Source organism: Panonychus citri, unplaced genomic scaffold (genome assembly GCF_014898815.1).
Source record: "Panonychus citri isolate SS breed McGregor unplaced genomic scaffold, ASM1489881v1 Contig00120, whole genome shotgun sequence".
NCBI classification, from domain to species: Eukaryota; Metazoa; Arthropoda; class Arachnida; order Trombidiformes; family Tetranychidae; genus Panonychus; species Panonychus citri.
Genome location: NW_026515525.1, coordinates 251,205 through 269,084, shown reverse-complemented (window position 1 = coordinate 269,084; position 17,880 = coordinate 251,205). Strand labels below are relative to the sequence as shown.

Genomic DNA, 17,880 nt, shown 5'->3' with positions numbered 1-17,880 from the left:
AAATTGTTGACAGAAAACTTTTTTTCCGTTCAAAATAAACCTGTTAAAGTTGATTGAGGTGTTAATTTAATCCGGTTAATAATTGGATCAGTGTTTTGATTGTGATTTCAACAAAATAATAGACTTTATTTAGTTTTATTAAAAAACGAAAGATGAAATCAGCTGATTAAGTAAAAACAAAGATCTTTGGTCAGATTGAATTGTCGTAATTGTTTCCGTTCTCACTCCTTTTCTCGTGTTAATTTTTGTACATTTCATCGAGTAACAATCAACCAATTTTCGAGCTTCAAATTTGAAGATTACAAATATCACAATAACATCTAAATGAAGCTTTTTCTTGAAGCCATTTCTGTCTTTCATAGTAATTAAGGGAAACGGCGCTACATCCATAGGTTATTGTTAACTCTTCATCTTGACGGATATTCCGGTTAGTTGTTAATCTTAATTTAGTTCCAATGAAAAGTGGTTCACAATTATGGAGACACGAATGATTTAAAAGTGAAGCAGTTGCATATAAACCAACACCGATCACAGAATCGTAAAAATTATCCGGCTCATTGTCGATTGAATTTTGTTGAAGTTCATTGGAAATCGGTAATCCATTGGTATCAATGATCATACACAATTTCAAGATGAGACCACCGAAATCAATTAAGTCTTCATCACCAATTAACCCGATGGCTTTAGACAATAAACTAAGATAAGTGGCAGTAGAAATGGTTGATGCTAATAAAAAGTTATCTCGATCCTCTCGACCCAATAGAGTTAAAATATCAGCGAAACGATTTTTAATTGACCTGGAAAAGAAAACCGGAAGAAAGCAAATCAACATACAAATGAAATTTCCTAAGCAAATTTCCAATTCTAATTGTAATTGTACTTACGCTCTATAAGTGTACTTGATACAATCATTTCTAATCCTTGATTTGTACTCTCTAAGTGCATGATCAACTCCCGTAATTAAAATTACTTTAAGAGCTAAAAAGCCAATGGAAAAATCCTTAAGAACAGCCATGTAATAACATTCACTGGAATGACAAAGTTTCCAATTCTCTTGACAACAATCAATTGAACAATATCTTAAATAGATGCAACCTTTACAGGGAATGAATCGATGTTCAATTGATTTAAGACAATGAGCACAATATTTAGAATACGAATCGGGAATTAGCCAAACTGCATAAGGCTCTTCAATTAAAACGGTGTCCATGGCTTTCAATGGTTCTTGGGTCTTAATTGTCCGACCTTTTCCTGGTTCGAAAGCAATGTAAAGCGAACCAACTGCACCATCGATCTCAGAATTAATTGACTCAAGATAAACATCGAAAGGATCAAAAGGCGGAAGATCCAATCCGATTAAAATTGATGGTCCAAATTGGGTGATTAGTGAATGTTTCATTCGTTCCAATGAATCAGTTAAACTTTTTTTCATCTCTTCCGAAAAGGCAAATTTATGAGCATCCACAGTGTCCAGAAAACTTTCATAGAAAAGTCCAAGTTTTGAATAGACGTGACTTCGACACCCGAATGCCAATGAAAGAGCATCTTTACCATCCTCATCTTCAATATCCTCGCTTCTGGGAGCAAATCTTAATCCCTAATAAAGGAGAAAAAAAAGAAAAACCAATTAATCCTCTTAAAGGAAAACAAATGAAAGAGTTACTATAATCCAGCGATCATCTGATCTCTTCCCGATTACCATTTAATCGGGCAAACGGACAATCAAACTATTAGAGATTTTAAGGAGAACAATTAAATTAGAATTGTAAACTTACCTTGTTGACATAATTTAAAGCATTTACATAATCACATTTCTTGAACAATCTAAATGAACGTTGACAATAGAGACGAGATTTGATTAAACTTTTTCTTCCTATAAAAGTACAACCAGTGATCAAATCATTGATTTGTTGTTCCATTGTTGATTTTAATCCATCATGTTGAAGACATTTTAAAATCTTTCCAGAATAATTATTCTCGTTCAGGGTGACTAACTGATTAATCCAAGAATCACCGAAAGTTGACTTGAAATTAGAGTAAAGAGACAATTCAGCAAATTGTTGGAAATAACCTCGATCACCATGAACATCATAAGAGTAGACACAATATTTACATAGACAAATTATTTTCCCATCTAATTGTTTATCAGAACAATTGGAATTGTGATGTAATTCATTAACCAAAGTCTTTAAAATATCACACATGATTCAATGGTAAACAATAAGAAACTAAATCAAAGGGGCAACAACAAGATTAAGGAAGTAGATTAAAGATTAGAGATTAAGGAAAACAGAGGAAAAGGAAAAGTAAATATGATTGATTATTCAAGAGAGAGAAAGAGAAAGAGAAAGAGAGTCAAGAGTAACAGTCGATTTAAGATTAACAATCAATGATTTGTATCAGAAAATTAATCATCTCGGTTGACAATTAACAAAAATTGAAGAAAAAAAAACAATAACATTACAATGAGTTGGAAAATGATTAAGGTGAACAGTTAAAAGTCAATGGTCTTCAATGGTCAATCAGTAAACAAGTGATTCCATCTAGAGACTGATTATAATCATTCTCATTAACTGTTAACCAATAACCGTTAAGTTAATTAGTTGATTTACTAATTCAAATTGTTGGTCAATATTGTTGTTCGTAAGTTACAAGTTTCAAGTTAAACGGACACTTTGTTACTTGTGACCTTTGTCTCTGATTGTCTTTGACCTCGTCTTGTTTTGCTCCTTCTTGGAAACAATTTAAATTTCGTTGGAAAACAATTTGTTAACAGTTACAATTATATACCAATTTAGAAAATTAGTTTTCATTACATTTGTAGTTTTCTGGTTGATCATTTAGTTTATTTACAAGATGATGAAATAGTAGAAAGATAGAGACAATTAATTTTACGGTTTCAAGTTAATGTTTGACCGATAAATTGTAAAAATAAACAACAATTAAGTTTTATTGGTTTGGGAATTGTTGTTATATGAGCATTGATTAGTATGAGATCAAATTGTTGTCAGGGAAAGTAAAATAAATTGTTTGCTATACATTAGGAAAAATTTGTTAATCGATTGACATTTGATATGAAAAAATAATTGTAAGTGTCTATTTGGACATTTTATCTCAAGTTGTGAATAATTAATCAAAGAGATAATTAATTATTGATTGAATGGGGAAGAGTTGAAATGGTAATTGTTGTTGATTAAGCTCGACGAGAACAAGCCTTACAAGCACATTTGAAGAAATATCTTTCCAAGATCATTTTCTGTCTCTCCGCGTAGGCCAATCGCTCTCTACTTGGCCCATAAGTGATCGTTATTTCCTCATCCGGATAAATGTCCTGTTTAGCGGAAATGATCATACGATTTCCAACAAATACTCTATTACAATTATGTTCACAGGAATGGTTAACGAATGAAGTTGCACCGAAAACTCCTGCGCCTATTTCTGCTCGTCGATTGTTAATTGAGACAAATTCATCGCCTTCTTCGTCTTTCTTGGTATTATCCGAAATTAGCAATGAATTTACTCGAATAATTGCCAATAATTTAAGTAATAATCCACCAAAATCCTCCATCATTTCGTCATCAATAATTTGAAGTGTTCGACAGAAAATTGTTAAAAACGCTGCGGTAAAAGTGCCAGTGGTCATCAATTTATCGATATGATCTTCATGTGTAACAAAGGTCAAAACATCCTTCAGTCTGGTACGATAGATCCTTTGAAAAGGAAAATTAAACCATTGATTAGCTTTCAATTGGATAAAAATTTTGATAACCAAACTCATTCACATTTCTACTTACATTCTGGCCTCAACTGGAAATTTTTCCTTAGTGATTACTTCATGATAATCGTCGATAGAGTTTTCAATTCCATTCATTAAAATCATTCGGACAGCGAGATGACCATTGGCGAAATACTTTAAAACAGGCATATATTTACATTCCAAGCCATGGTAATTGTCCCAGCTTTCATCGTAACAATCCTCGGTACAATAACGAAAGTAAGTGCAGTATCGACAAGGCCAAGGTTGCTCGTTTAATGGCCTCAAACAATGGGCACAATAAGAGGCATAATATGAAGGTGCTAACCAATGAGCAAAAGCTTGTTCAGAAATTATGGCAACACTTGGACGTACAAGTCTTGTAGTGACTAAATGTCGACCTATTTTAGGTTTGTAGGCCATTTTAAGTATTGAAACAGCTCCATGAATATTTGGATTCTTAAATTCATCTCTAATTGCAAACTGTTCCGGTTCATATTGTCCTTTTCCAGCTCCATTGCTTCGTAATTCTTGTTCAACTTCATCTCTGGCATCAAACAAACCTTCAGTAAATTTAGAATCACACGAGAATTTAATAGCATTATCCAAATCAACTAAAGCCTGTTCATGACGATTACGAATACGAAAAGCCCGACAACGATTAGCTAAAATCATGGAGAGTATATTTTTCGCCTTTGGCCCTTCTTCGTCTTCAACATCCTGCGGATATGGAGCATAAAGTAAAGCCTGAAAGAAAAGAAAAGAGTCAAAACAGTTAAATAGAAACAGAAAGTAACACAACAACAACAACAATTAACAATCAAATTAAAAACGTTCAACGTTTGAATTGAGCAACAAAAAGGTTGTTATTGTTTTCCAATCATCTGATTGGCTAATTTTAAGCGCGTCGGTTTGTTAACCGTTTCCGCGCCATTTCTGAGTTGAATTGATTTTCGCAATTTGCAAATTAAAAAGCTAATTATTGTTAATTACCCTGTTAAATAGTTCGATTGCTTTCTCATAGTTTTCATTGTTATAAAATCTAAGGCCAATACTGAGGAAAACTCTCGCTTTGTCCAAATTTTTCTGTTCCCTGGTCTCGCAAAGGTTAATCATCTCTTCAGCTGTTGTCTCCATACTCGCTTTCAAATCTTCAACGGCAACAATTGAAGCGACTCTTTCAGCTAAACTTGATTTAGAATAAAGATTTTCCATGAAACCAGGAATCGCTTTTGCTTCGTTGATAAACTGCATAATCCAATTTGACAGGAGTGACCAGTCCCGAAGTGCTAATTGGTGACCTTGACTTTCATCAAATTCCTCTTCAAGTGTTGAACTTAACGTTTCAAAATCGTCAATAACAGTTCTCGCTCTTGCAGCCGCCATCTTGATGCCAATATAAATAATTGTTTATACAAAATGAATCAACTGATTGTTTGAGAAAAACAATTGGTGTGACTAGACGATGAATTATAATACTGAATTGAAACAATCAAAGAAACACTGGTTAAAAACAATTGTGACTAACTCTGTGGAGAGATGTTAAAAAAAGGTGATGGTTAAAAATGGTGGATCAAGTCAATTAGAGAAACAATTTGATGTCACAATTAAACTGATAAACACCATGTTGGTGGTTGATTAAAACGTAGCTTTTCAGGTGTTAATTGGTAAAGTAAATGGTGGAGAAAAATATAATTTATATAAAGTTAATCAAATCAACAGGTAAGTATCAGTAAGGTAACACCATCTATGAGCTTTTACTTGTCCCCCTTTTTGTTTGTTGGTAATTTGATTTATTTTTAAATTTAAGTTAAATTTAGATGGTTTTGACCTTGACAATTAAGGTAATTTAACATAAGCACACCAACTGACAATCAAATTGAAACACAAAAGGTAAAAATCAAATGTAAACACAAGGAAATACAAGGTTGAAATACCAATAGTTATGCAATTGTTTCACCAACATGTTAACCATGTGATTCCAACGTGGTTGAAATTCAATTTGAATTAACAACAATTGAGATGTTGAAAAGTTAAATTGTTGAGAATTGATGTTTAATATTTTTAAATTGTCATTTTTAATTGAATTTGATGATTTGGCAAAGTTTTGTCAAGAATTTTGAGGTTTTTAAAAAAAGAAATAGTTACAAATTTGATGGGACATTTTATGTGTACGATGGGCAAATAAATTGTTAAAATGGAAGCAAAATTTTAACAATCAATTTTTTGTTTACAAGGTGGACAAGTGCAAGAGAAATGCCATCGGTCAATCAATAATTTATGTCGACTTTCATAGGATCTGTCATCCGTTTCCGATAAATAAGAGATGGTCACTTCTTCACCGGCTTTTATTGGCCTGGTAGCAGTGACCATGATTCGGGTTCCAATAAAAGCCGAAGCACAATTGGGTTCACATGAATGGTTAATCAAAGCGAAAGTGGGAAATAATCCAGCACCAATGATAACCTTTTTCTCAATAACGAAACAACAATCACTCTCAGAAACGGTAATAGCATCATCGGCTATTGAAGAGACGTTAATCTTAAGAATGGCCAATAACTTGAACATTAATCCACCGAAATTGTAATGATCTTCATCCAAAATAAAGGCCATGTTACTTGCGAGGTGGGTTAAAAAGGCAGCGGCAAACATACATTGAGTCAACAAATTTTCTCGGTGATTTTCATGTGTCCCAAGAGTCAATAAGTCACCAAGAGTTTTCTTGAAAGTCCTAAATGAAAAAGCCAAAATCAAAACAAGAGAGTCAACAATTGTAATCATTGAAAGTTAATCAACTCACACTAATTATACTTACAATTTATTTTCCCTTAATGAGGGTTTACATGAGGCATAACTTTTATAAGATTCAAGTGAAGGTACAACTTTGTTCATGAAAACGATTCTCAGAGCAAGTTGACCTATCGAAAGGTATTTAAGATGACCCATGAATTTACATTCCACTGAATGATAAGTTCGCCAACTTTTGGCCTGACACTTGAACGAACAATATCTCACATAGATACAAGATTGACAGGGAAACGGTCGATCCTTTAAAGACCTTTGACAATGATAACAGTACTTTTCATAGAATGGAGGTGCCAACCAGGCCACGTAAGCTTCTTCGGCGATAAGTATTCCCGTTACATCGAGAGATTCGGTTGTCACAACACTTCGACCTTTTTCTCGTTTATATTCTAATTTCAATGGTTTCAATGCATTTGAAAGAGTTTGACTTTGATCTTGTTTACGAAAATCAAACTCATCCAAATCAACGGGAAAATCATGAGTTTTTTTCGGGGTAAATTTGATGGCAATTATTTCTCGACAAATTTCCACCTGAGTGGTTAACAAAGTCTCGATGAATCGACTACTGTTATTAAGTTCACAGGCCTCATGATAATCGTCCCAACTCTCATTGTATCTTCCCAATCCTTTGAAAGCTCGACTTCGGCTCACAAATAACATGGAGTAAAGACTTTTCATAACTGGATCATCAGTTCCAGCCGGATGTGGAGCACAAATCAGACCCTAGAGCATAATGAGAGAGTGAGAGAAATGATTTAATAAAGTCCATCTCTAAATGAGGAGATTACATGAGATTCTAGTCACACTTACCAAATTGAAACTTTCCAGGGCTTTATCATATTCCTTGGCATTCAAAGCTTCAAGGCCCATTTTAAGATAGTTACGAGCTGTGGTTCCATTTTTCCGTCCACGATTATAATTCTCAACGACCATTTTTCGGGCATCTAGGGCAATTTTACGATTCAACTTTGGAACATCAAATATACACTTGATCTTTTCATGAGCTGTTTTCTTGCGATACATTTTATCAACCAAATCGGGTGGACAATCAGGATCACTACGATATTGAGATGACCAATGGCACAGTAATGACCAATCGATTGACTTTTGCTGCTCAGGATCAGAATTGGCTGTAGTTAATTTAACTGCGGTTCCAAGTCTTTTCATCCTTTCCAATACACTAACTTCATAACCTCCAATTGGAGGTTCTTCCAATGGATCAACCTCATGAAAATCCATTGTATCCACTTTGAGAAACTCTTCAACAGGATCCAACATGATTAAATCTCCAACAATTAATTATTGTCAATCAATTAATAGAATAAGAATGGAAAAATAAATCTAATCAATTGTTGGAACACAGTAAATGAAGGTAATGTTTACACACACTGATCAACATACAATTGTACTCATCAGTTAATAAGAAAAGGACAAAATGAACTGAAACGATTGGTCAATTTACTTAATCACGAGTAACACCATCTATCAATTGTCTTCAATTTAAATTAATTCTCATTTTCAAATGTCACATTAATTCAATAATAATCTTCTTCTCAATTGTAATTAACTTTAGTCCACTTTCAATGTCAATGTTTTTGTTTTCATTTTATTTTCCGCCGTTTTTTTTATATTTTTTTAACTTCGAAATTCAAATTTCATTAACAACCAATTTTCAAATTGAATAAAAAATCAAATCAATTGATGCATAATTTTAATAGCTTAATTGATTCATCTAAATTCATCGAAAGTGTAAACGAGTCAACAATAAATTTAGATCTACAATTAGAATTGATTAATTCATTGGAATATAATATTTTTAATTTCGTTAGAAGAATCAAATAACGTTGAGAAGTTTTTCTGTATTCAGTAGATCGGTTATCGATCCAGTTTCGTGGTCTCGTCGGGCATTCGGGTTTCTCTTATTCATAACTGTAAGAAATTTGAAGAAAAATAAAAGACTGATTAAAGTGATTCGAATAGAATATAATGAACAACTGACTTTTCGAATTGTTCGAGTAGTCCAAATAGATCCGATAAAAAGGTTCGTTGAAATATAAGGTTGCGTTTTTTGCGAAAACGAAGTCGAAATGATTGAAATTCGGTGCAGTCACTTTGTGCTCGACCAATGGTCTACCTGAGGATAGAGATAATCGAGGAATTGTTTCTAATATAATTCCATTTTTAACATAATAACGATAAGCTATTAATACTTACTACTTAGAGAATTTACGAATTTCTGAACATTTCTTCTCGTCGAAAGATAATCACCCTTTCCACTGATTACAACAAGATTGTAAGTTGGAATTCGATGATAGGGTAAAGCTGGAGGAATTTTTGTTCCATATCTTCTCAGGTTTTCGGTTTCTCCGTAATCATAAAAACGAACATGATCAAAGCCGAGTGATTGTAACAAGTGAACACCGTCTTTGAACGAAGGTCGGTCAATTTGACTGACAACGTTTACATCATTTTCTACCTGAACTTGAGGGTCATCGTAGCCCAGAATTGAGCTCAAGATTTCTTGACACATAGGCTGTGTGATGCTAAAAGTACAGATCGCAGTGAGAGATGCGTCGACCGCTGCGAGGCCCGGAACGAAAGGTGCTAACACTTTACCAAGATTGCATTGGTTACATGAGTTCGGGGAAAAAGAGCAGCGGTGCCTTCAAGGTGACCCAGAAATCCAATCGGTGCCAATAAGAATACAAGATCAAAATTTGAAGAACCTTCGGGATGCAGAGACAAATACACAATCAATGTAAGCGAACCTTGAGAATGACCAGCTACCGTTATTTTCTCTATAGTAATCAACAAAAATAGTAAATAATTAGCGAATGAATTGTTTTTTCTGTCGATTGTTCAACACTCACCATATCCTGTTATATTTTTTATGTAATCAACTGTCGCTGGAAGATCGTGTATACCGAAATCGATGAACGTATAATCCCAAAACTCACGATCTAATTTATTCAGAAAATGAATCAGAAAAAAACATACAAAGACAATTCGTTATAAACTCACCGATATGTGGATTATAAGTCGTATGATTTGTCGAATATGTTGTTCCTCGAACATTCATAAGCCAAACGTCTTTCCCTTCATCGGCGAGAAAAAATGCTACCGATTGTTTTCCGTTGAATAACCAGCAAGTACAAGAGACGAAAAGACCGTGGATTAACAGTATTGGATCATAATTATCTGAGGTGATATTTGGATTGAAAACTCGATAAAGTTGCAGAATATAACCGTCGTCCGTAATAACATAATGGGTCTCAAAGCCGTACCCATGTATCTCGATCAATTGTGCGGCCGTTGCAGCGGTATCCAAGTCCCGTCGGTATGGTTCAACCAAAAGTTGTTCGAGGGCAATGGTTGGATTATCTCGAAACGCATTTACGAATGGAAATGTACGAGGAAAAGTTTCAATGATTTTACCAATTTCCTGAAAAGTGTCCTGAAATTTTTGGGTGAAAGAATTACTTGCCGATGAGACACTCGAAACTTTCACAAGTAATAAAATCGGTACTAATATTAAAACATTTCTCATCTTATAGATTCGTTGGCAATATCATGAACCCAATCAGGTTGTTATTACCATTGAATTTTATATATTTGTTATATGTGTTTGTTTTGTCATTCATTTAAAATTTATTCAACTGAACATTTTGTTTATTTTGTACATAAAACCATCATTTTAATGAACTTCAAATGCCAATTTGATCAAATATTCTTGTATTAAACTCACTGATTAAATCCTTGTTTAATCACGCGAGCAATTGTTTTCAATAATATCGATTGATACGTATGATCAGAATTGAAATAAATAAATCTAATTCAAGTAATTAGATGATTCTAACTATCAATTGATTACTAGATTAGCTTAATACAAAAAGTTCAGCAGCTACATTATCGGTTCAGTAGTAGTAAAACTACACAGTTAGGCACACTTTTTTTCTTTTTACTCTTTCGTTTCTCTTTCTTTTCCCTTTCTTTTGTATACACAAAATGAATGATTTTTCGAGGTAACCAAGGCCAACAACCTGTTACAACAGACTAACTTTTCCTTTTAAATTGAGGAAATAATTTTAAAAGGTAATGACCGTGTATAGATAAACGACTTGCAGGGTAAAAGTGGATTTAATTAAAAAATTAGATAATAAGATTAGTATTAGGGTTACAATCAATTGCAATATACCAATCGATTGGAAATTTTGAAATAAATTGGATATGTATATGTATATTTTACGTTATATTATTCTGTTAACCAGAATCTTTTTTAGTCTTCACCAAGTAAATATTTGTTTTCAAACATATATATAAGGTTTTCACTAGTAAATTTTGTCACCCAAAAGAAATTAAGATTTTTATTATTATTAATATTATTAATTAGACACAAATGATTAGTAATTTAACTAAAACAAATGATTAACTGAATTACATGAACGAGATTGATTGAAACTTATTTGTTGAACAAAATTAAATTGATTAACTATCTCAATTGAGATCCAAATTGTTAATGGTTTCCAATAGTTAAGGGTTTTGGTTAAGTACCAAAGGATGAGAAGAGGTAAAGAGAAAGAGAGAGAGAGAGAGAGGATAAGAAAGGAAGAGACAAAGAGAAAGAGACAAAGAGAAAACTAATAATATTATTATTAGTACCCTTTTCTCGACCGTTGTAAAGATTTGAAACTGTTGGGATAAAGGTAAGAAAGAAGATAAAGATGATAAATTTTGTATAAATAGAAAGAGAAAAAGACAGAGAAAAGTAAGAGAAAATTGCTAAAGAAAAATCTTCTTTCTATTTGTCTAATTGTAAAGACAAGTTTTAAAACGTAAAGTTTTTTTGGTCAACTGAATTAGCTGATTGAAACATTACATCCCTCCACTTGAGGTGAGAAACAGAGGTGAATGGAGTCAATTGGTCGGTGGTTCTGTGGTTAGTTTGTTGAGGAAAAGAAATTGGGTTAATAGTAATAATAATAATAAATTGGAACCAACATTTAGTTTAAATTGGTTAAATAATAATGACAATTAATGAAGCATTAATAATTGTTGAAACTTATTAGGTTTAAACTTTTGTTTTAATCACAATAAGAGTAATTGTTTACTTTTTATTTCTGGTTAATTGTTAATTAATTTCTTTTCCTTTGATCTTCACTGATCAAAAGGATAATCTATTCTATTTCATTACAATATTTCTTCTTAAATAATCGAGAAAAACAAGGTGACTTTCAGGAGATAGAGAGAAGAGAAAAACAAGGTAATTAAGTTATTAACTTAATCTCTCTCTCTATCTCCTTGACATTTCGTTACATCTCCGAATGACCATTTTTGAGCAGTGCCTGCGATCAGTCAAAGATAACAAAGGGGGTTGTAATTTGAATAATTTTGATTAGCCGTTAACATTGACCTTATATCGTCAGCTGATGGAATCCGTTTTTTCTCCTTTACCATCTCCAGGTATTTTCTATACAATTTTATGGTAAAACATGAGTCCAGTCCTGGATTATGACCATTTAGAGGATTATACGAGTCTCTTTTTAACCCCTTTGAATGAGGAAAGAAGAAGTTAACTAGTTTTTCTAATGAAATTTTTCCATAGAGTTTCTGGACATTGACCACTTCGATTTTCCATTCCTTAAGATCACCATCGCTTATATTTATCTTTTTTAGTTCTTTATCGTCGGAATCGAATATGAGAACTCGTTTTTCACCACAGGCTTGTAGAACGTTTGCCTTTATCTCGTCTAGTGATTTTCCATCTTGTAATTGTTGTAATTGGACGCTGGATATTGGGGTAGTCAAGTGGGTAACATTCGTGGTTTTTAGATACTCGGAATAGATAACCTGAGCACCAAGACTATTGCTGCTGAACCAGCCAGCGAGGGTGACGAAAAGTGCTTTCCCGTCAGTGGCCATGCCTTCGGTGTCAATAGCGAGGGTTGGCTTTTCTTCTCCAACTTTTCCAATAGGTTTTAATTTCCCGAGTAACTTGAAGTCCAAGTTTCCGACGTTCTTCCAAAAGATGGGATTTTCTTTTAATTTACGTCGTTTTGGGGCAGGTTGGTTATCCGTGGAGATGAGGTTGACTCGTGGAGGCTCTTCACCTTTTCTCAACCAGGAACAATGAGCTATTTGGTGACCATTCTCAAGACAGGCAGCGCAGAAGGTGCAATCGCGGGTTTCGTGAGCGTATCTGAAGCAAATTGCACAATGTTTTTCCCTTAACTTAGATACAATGGGGCAAAATTTCAGGATTTTCTTGGTTTCTTGGTAACCGTAATCTAAATCTTTTTGATTTCCAGCGGAAATCGTTACCTTGGCCATTTTTCTATTGTCTAATTGAGTACATTGTACGGTGAAATTTTTGTTATTCCTAATTGAAGTGGAAATGGGAACACCGAACTGGTTAAATACTCCTCGTAAGTATCGAGTCAAGATTAAGATATTGGTGATAAAGAGGAAAGGAGAATTATCACCGGGCATCTAATAAAGGGAAAATAAAATAAAGCTTGAAATTAGAATAATTGGTTAATTGGGATGTAGTCGGGCTTAATTGGGAAAGTTTTATCCTTATTCTTTTTCTTAGTTTTGCTTATGATGACAGGCTCAGTGATCATCGAGTAAACTGTTGGTCTAGGTTGATAGATTATTTTGACGATTTTGAGGATCAACATGAAGAGAATAGAAAGGGAAATAAGTCCGAGAAAGAGGTTAAAAGCGTCACGTTTTAAGTACGTGAACCAAGATTCATTGGTTTGACGTTGAGCTTCGATGGCTACATTTTTGAGCAATTCTAACTTTTCTGGTTCTAATTTTATTCGCTCATAATCGTAGGGTGATAATTGCCAGTTGATTGTTGTCGACCAGGAAGTCACGTCTTTCTCATGTGTGAATGTTAGGTCGTTAGATGTGTACGAGGTTTGGCCGATCTGGAATGACATTGAGCGGGATATTTTCAGTACTTGGTTTGGACAAGGTCGGGTGATATTAAGGATGGTGAGATTGTGGCCATAACAATAGACAAAAAAATCTTCGTTAACGATTTTCGTTTGGGGTTTTTTAATTTGAAAGTCGTAAGAGCCAATTTGAACACAATCTGATAATTTCCATAATCCTGCCTCAGGCACTTTGTGACAGAACTTTCCCGTATCAAAATTTAGTTTTTTCGATGCAAAATCATCTTCGGTTGCTTCACACATTTCAGGCGGCTTCGAGGTGGTGTTTACCACGATAAACTTCGGGCCAACATAATTCTTGATACAGATTTCAGTGTTATTCACTTCTTGAATTAAGGTGAATGGATCAACTTTGTGGATGACGAGATCATCAGCGTAATTATCGACCCTAAATAATAATTCGACAAAGATCGTTTTGTTGATTGATTTGAATGTTACTTTGCAATTTTCCATGGAGTTTAAGGGACAGCTTTTCCCACATGGTAATTCTACCTTGAAGAAGTTCAATAAACTTTCTGGTATCTTTTCGCCATTTTCCATCGCGACTTTGGTCTCTCTCATGATTTCGTTAACTCGTTGTGTTTGGTAAACGACCGTAGCGGATTGGAGAGAGGTGATTGGGATCATTTGCTCTAACTCATCTAGGCGAGTGTTCATCGAGTAGATCTGATCTGCAATGTGCTTAAGGTTATTTTGATGGTTATTCAATATTTCGTAGGTTAGATTTGAGGCTGTCGCTAATAAATCATTATTTGGAGATTGGAAAATCCAATTCTTAATTGTACCGAACCCAATCACAGCTAATGATCCAATCAAAAGAGTTGAGTAGATTTCTTTCTTTCGTCTTCTTAACTCGGTAACATTTGTAGTAAAGAGGGAAAGGGTCATTTGATTTTCAACATAAGATTCACAATGTTCTCGTGCTAATTCAAACACATCTTCTCGCTTGTATGGTTCTCGATCACAAAAGGATTGTATGTAAACTTTGCAGTGGGGTGCTGTCTTTATGAGCCTATTGCAAGTGAATTTGTTTACCAGTCCCTTAGAATGAATCTCACAGAAATCTGAAATGATGCTCAGGTTCCCATGTACAGGTGGTTTAATTTGCAAGCAAGGGTTTTGTATGATGATCGTATAGTTCACATTTTTCCGTCCAGTGATTATTTTATGTTTCGTTGATCTCCAGACTATGTCAGCACCGTATTCAGTTCCAGAAACGAGACTCATTAGAAAGAGAATGATGAGTATCATCATCTGTTTGTTGAGATGAGAGGGCGATAGTGATCGAGACCTGCGATCTCTAGTATTAAATTTTGATAATTGAGAGGCATGGGCTCGAATTTCGTGATCATTATTCTTGATGATGTAAGTTGTTTCTCCAATTTTATCAGTGATGGTAAACGGTCCCTCTTTTCTGGTGTCTAATTTGTCGGTTCGAATGTTTTTCTTGTAGAGGACCTTTTGACCGATTTCGAAATTCACAATCTTGGATTTAGAATCATGATAAGCTGTTTGTTTTTCTTTAGCTTCGAGAGAGAAGATTTTCGATTGATCTCTGATAGTTTTCCATTCGTTGATGATGAATTTAGTGTAATCATCAATGTTGGTCTGGTCACTGGTGGGTGAGAGGTTGATGTCGACGGGGAAATTAGCTTCTCGACCATATATGAGATAAAATGGGGAAGCTCTTGTGCTGCTGTTCGCTGCTGTATTGTAAGCGAAGGTAATTAGGGTAGCATTTGAGTCCATTTCGATTTATTTTTTGACAATAATGAATTAACATTTGGCAAAGGGTTCGGTTGACCCGCTCGGTTAATCCATTGGTTTGAGGGTGATAGGCGGTTGAAAATTGCCAGCGGGAAGTCATGAATTCACTGAGTTTCTGAATTATTGATGAAGTGAAATTGGTACCTTGATCAGATAGGATAGAGGCGGGGCAACCGTGGCGAGCAACGATGTTTTCGATCAGGAATTTTGCGGTTACTGAGGCGGTCTTGTGAGTGAGCGCCTTTGTCTCCACCCACCGAGTAAAGTAATCAGTGGCACAATGATATTTCTTTCCTGATGAAAATGGTAATGGACCAACTATATCGATTCCCAGTTTCGAAAGGTTTACCAACATGAATTGATTTCATTGGTGCATCGACTTTGTTTGTTTATTAAATTGACAATCGCGACAATTTTTGATGTAACTTGTTATCACCTGGTGCATCTTTGGCCAATAATATCGTTGACGAACACGATTGTAAGTCTGATAGACTCCACAATGACCTCCGATTGGATCATCATGATAAGATTTCAAAAGTTCATCAATTAAAGTCTCAGGAACCACTTGGACCCATCGGCTACCATATTCGGTTATAATTTTTCTCTCTAGTAATCCGTTTCTAATACGATGATTATTAACAAGTTTAGTTTTTGTTAATTTATCCAGAGAGTCCAAATTTGATAATTGATTCATCTTCATTTGAATGAAGGGGTCGCTATGTTGTTCAGCAATTAGTTTACTCGTTTCTTTGGAGTCCTCTTGAATTAATAAGGTGAAGATCTCATCACCTTGTTCAAATTGTTCATCTTTATCGTTAAATTCAGGATCATGAGTCGGGTAACGGCTCAGACAATCAGCATCAGCGTGAGTTTTCCAGATTTGTAAATGATAGTGAAATCGAACGATTGTAAGGTTATGGAGTAACGCATAAGGCGAGGAGGAAGTTTAGCCTTTGACCTTAAAAAGCACAAGGCACAATGGTCAGTAATGATCTCGAATTTGGATCCTTCGAGGAGGGGAATTTTCACGGCATAAATAATGGCGAGACATTCTTTATCGGAGATCGGATAATTGACTTCGGCTCCTTGTAATTGTCGGCTGGCGTAGGCGATCGGCTTCCATTTATTATCGTGACGCTGGAGGAGAATCGCACCTAATCCAAAATCAGAAGCATCGGTTCTCACTTGAATTGGTCGATTTGGATCGAAGTGTTCGAGGACATGAGTGGAGCAGAGTAACTTCTTTAGTTGTTCAAAGGACTCGTGTTCATCGGAGCCCCAAATGAAAGGAGCTTCTTTTCGTGTCAGTTGAGTGAGAGGGCGAGCGATCTTAGCGAAATCGCGAATGAATTTTCGATAATATGAGCAAAGTGCAACAAAAGCTCGGACATCTCGAAGTGTTAACGGAATCGGGTAATCACGGATTGTCCTTATCTTTTCAGGATCTGGTTCTTGTCCATCTTCACTGATGACATAGCCCAGATAAAGAATTTTCTTTTTAAAGAAGGTACACTTCTCGGGCTTGAGGGTCAGTCCGGCGGTTCTCAATCTGTTGAAGACTGATCGTAATCGGTTGAAATGCTCATTCATGGTTCGACTGAATATGATAATATCGTCGATGTAAACGAGACAAGAATTGTATTTGAGGCCAGCCAGGCAAACGTCCATTAATCGCTGGAAAGTGGCGGGGGCGTTGCAGAGGCCAAAGGGCATCACTTTGTACTCATACATTCCAAATGTTGTTACAAAGGCACTTTTAATTCGATCGACTGGGTTTAATTCGACTTGATGGTAGCCACTTGAAGGTCAAGTAAGCTATACTTTGTACCTTGAGGCAATCGAGTGAGGTGTTAATATCGGGAATCGGATATCGATCTTTCTTGGTGATCGCATTCAATTTACGATAATCAACACAAAGTCTCCAATCTTTGGTTTTCTTGCTAACTAGGACAACAGGGGATGACCATGGAGAGGAGGACTCAACGATAATATCGTCCGAGGAGCATCTCATCTATTAGAGCCTTCGTTATTTCCTTTTTGAAGCACCTTGGGTGTAAGGAGCACAAGCAATTGGAGGATGATTATTGGTATCGATGGAGTGGGTGAACAGGCTTGAACGGCCAATCTCACGTTGATTCGTAGCGAAAACGTCCTGAAACTCGTTGCAAAGGTTGTACAATTTATCTTTATCACTATCACTGACTTCACTGTCAATATCGATGGTGATGGAACGGTCGATGTTGTCGATATCGATAGTAGATGATTCACTTTCACTTGCTTCAGTTGTTTCAATTGATTCAGTTGATTCACTTTGATTAGTTACTTCAGTGTCAATTTGTTTTATTGGTTGACTATTAATATGTACCCTACCGGCCGAACAATCAATCACTATATTAGCCTTTGACATAACATCTTGACCGATTAAGACACTAAATTGTTTGGGTAATCGATCGATTACTTGGACTGTAGTTACTATCAATAGAGCTGAATTATTGTCACTGATCTTGATTGTAATATCGACTTGACCTAAGATTTGAATTGGCATCATTGGCCGCTAGGAGTTGGACCTTTATATGGTTCTAAATTCAGTTTCAA

The 17,880-nt window shown here is 35.1% G+C and overlaps 3 protein-coding genes and 1 pseudogene across 3 annotated transcripts; all 4 read right to left on the bottom strand.

Moving 5' to 3' along the window:
• Positions 1–93: 93 nt before the first annotated feature.
• Positions 94–2,786, bottom strand: LOC128390488 (SET and MYND domain-containing protein 4-like). The gene is made up of 3 exons (XM_053350215.1): positions 1,776–2,786; positions 885–1,597; positions 94–797 (listed from the first exon to the last, which is right to left on the bottom strand). The coding sequence occupies exons 1-3, from the start codon at positions 2,202–2,204 to the stop codon at positions 287–289; spliced, it is 1,653 nt and encodes a 550-aa protein (XP_053206190.1). The 5' UTR covers positions 2,205–2,786; the 3' UTR covers positions 94–286.
• A 137-nt stretch (positions 2,787–2,923) lies between these two features.
• LOC128390489 (SET and MYND domain-containing protein 4-like) lies at positions 2,924–5,632 on the bottom strand. The gene is made up of 3 exons (XM_053350216.1): positions 4,748–5,632; positions 3,795–4,501; positions 2,924–3,710 (listed from the first exon to the last, which is right to left on the bottom strand). Exons 1-3 carry the CDS (start codon positions 5,138–5,140, stop codon positions 3,194–3,196), a joined length of 1,617 nt encoding a protein of 538 aa, XP_053206191.1. The 5' UTR covers positions 5,141–5,632; the 3' UTR covers positions 2,924–3,193.
• A 247-nt stretch (positions 5,633–5,879) lies between these two features.
• LOC128390487 (SET and MYND domain-containing protein 4-like) lies at positions 5,880–8,081 on the bottom strand. The gene is made up of 3 exons (XM_053350214.1): positions 7,370–8,081; positions 6,570–7,282; positions 5,880–6,485 (listed from the first exon to the last, which is right to left on the bottom strand). Exons 1-3 carry the CDS (start codon positions 7,835–7,837, stop codon positions 5,966–5,968), a joined length of 1,701 nt encoding a protein of 566 aa, XP_053206189.1. The 5' UTR covers positions 7,838–8,081; the 3' UTR covers positions 5,880–5,965.
• Positions 8,082–8,253: 172 nt separating this feature from the next.
• Positions 8,254–10,404, bottom strand: LOC128390490 (gastric triacylglycerol lipase-like; annotated as a pseudogene).
• Between the last annotated feature and the right edge of the window lie 7,476 nt (positions 10,405–17,880).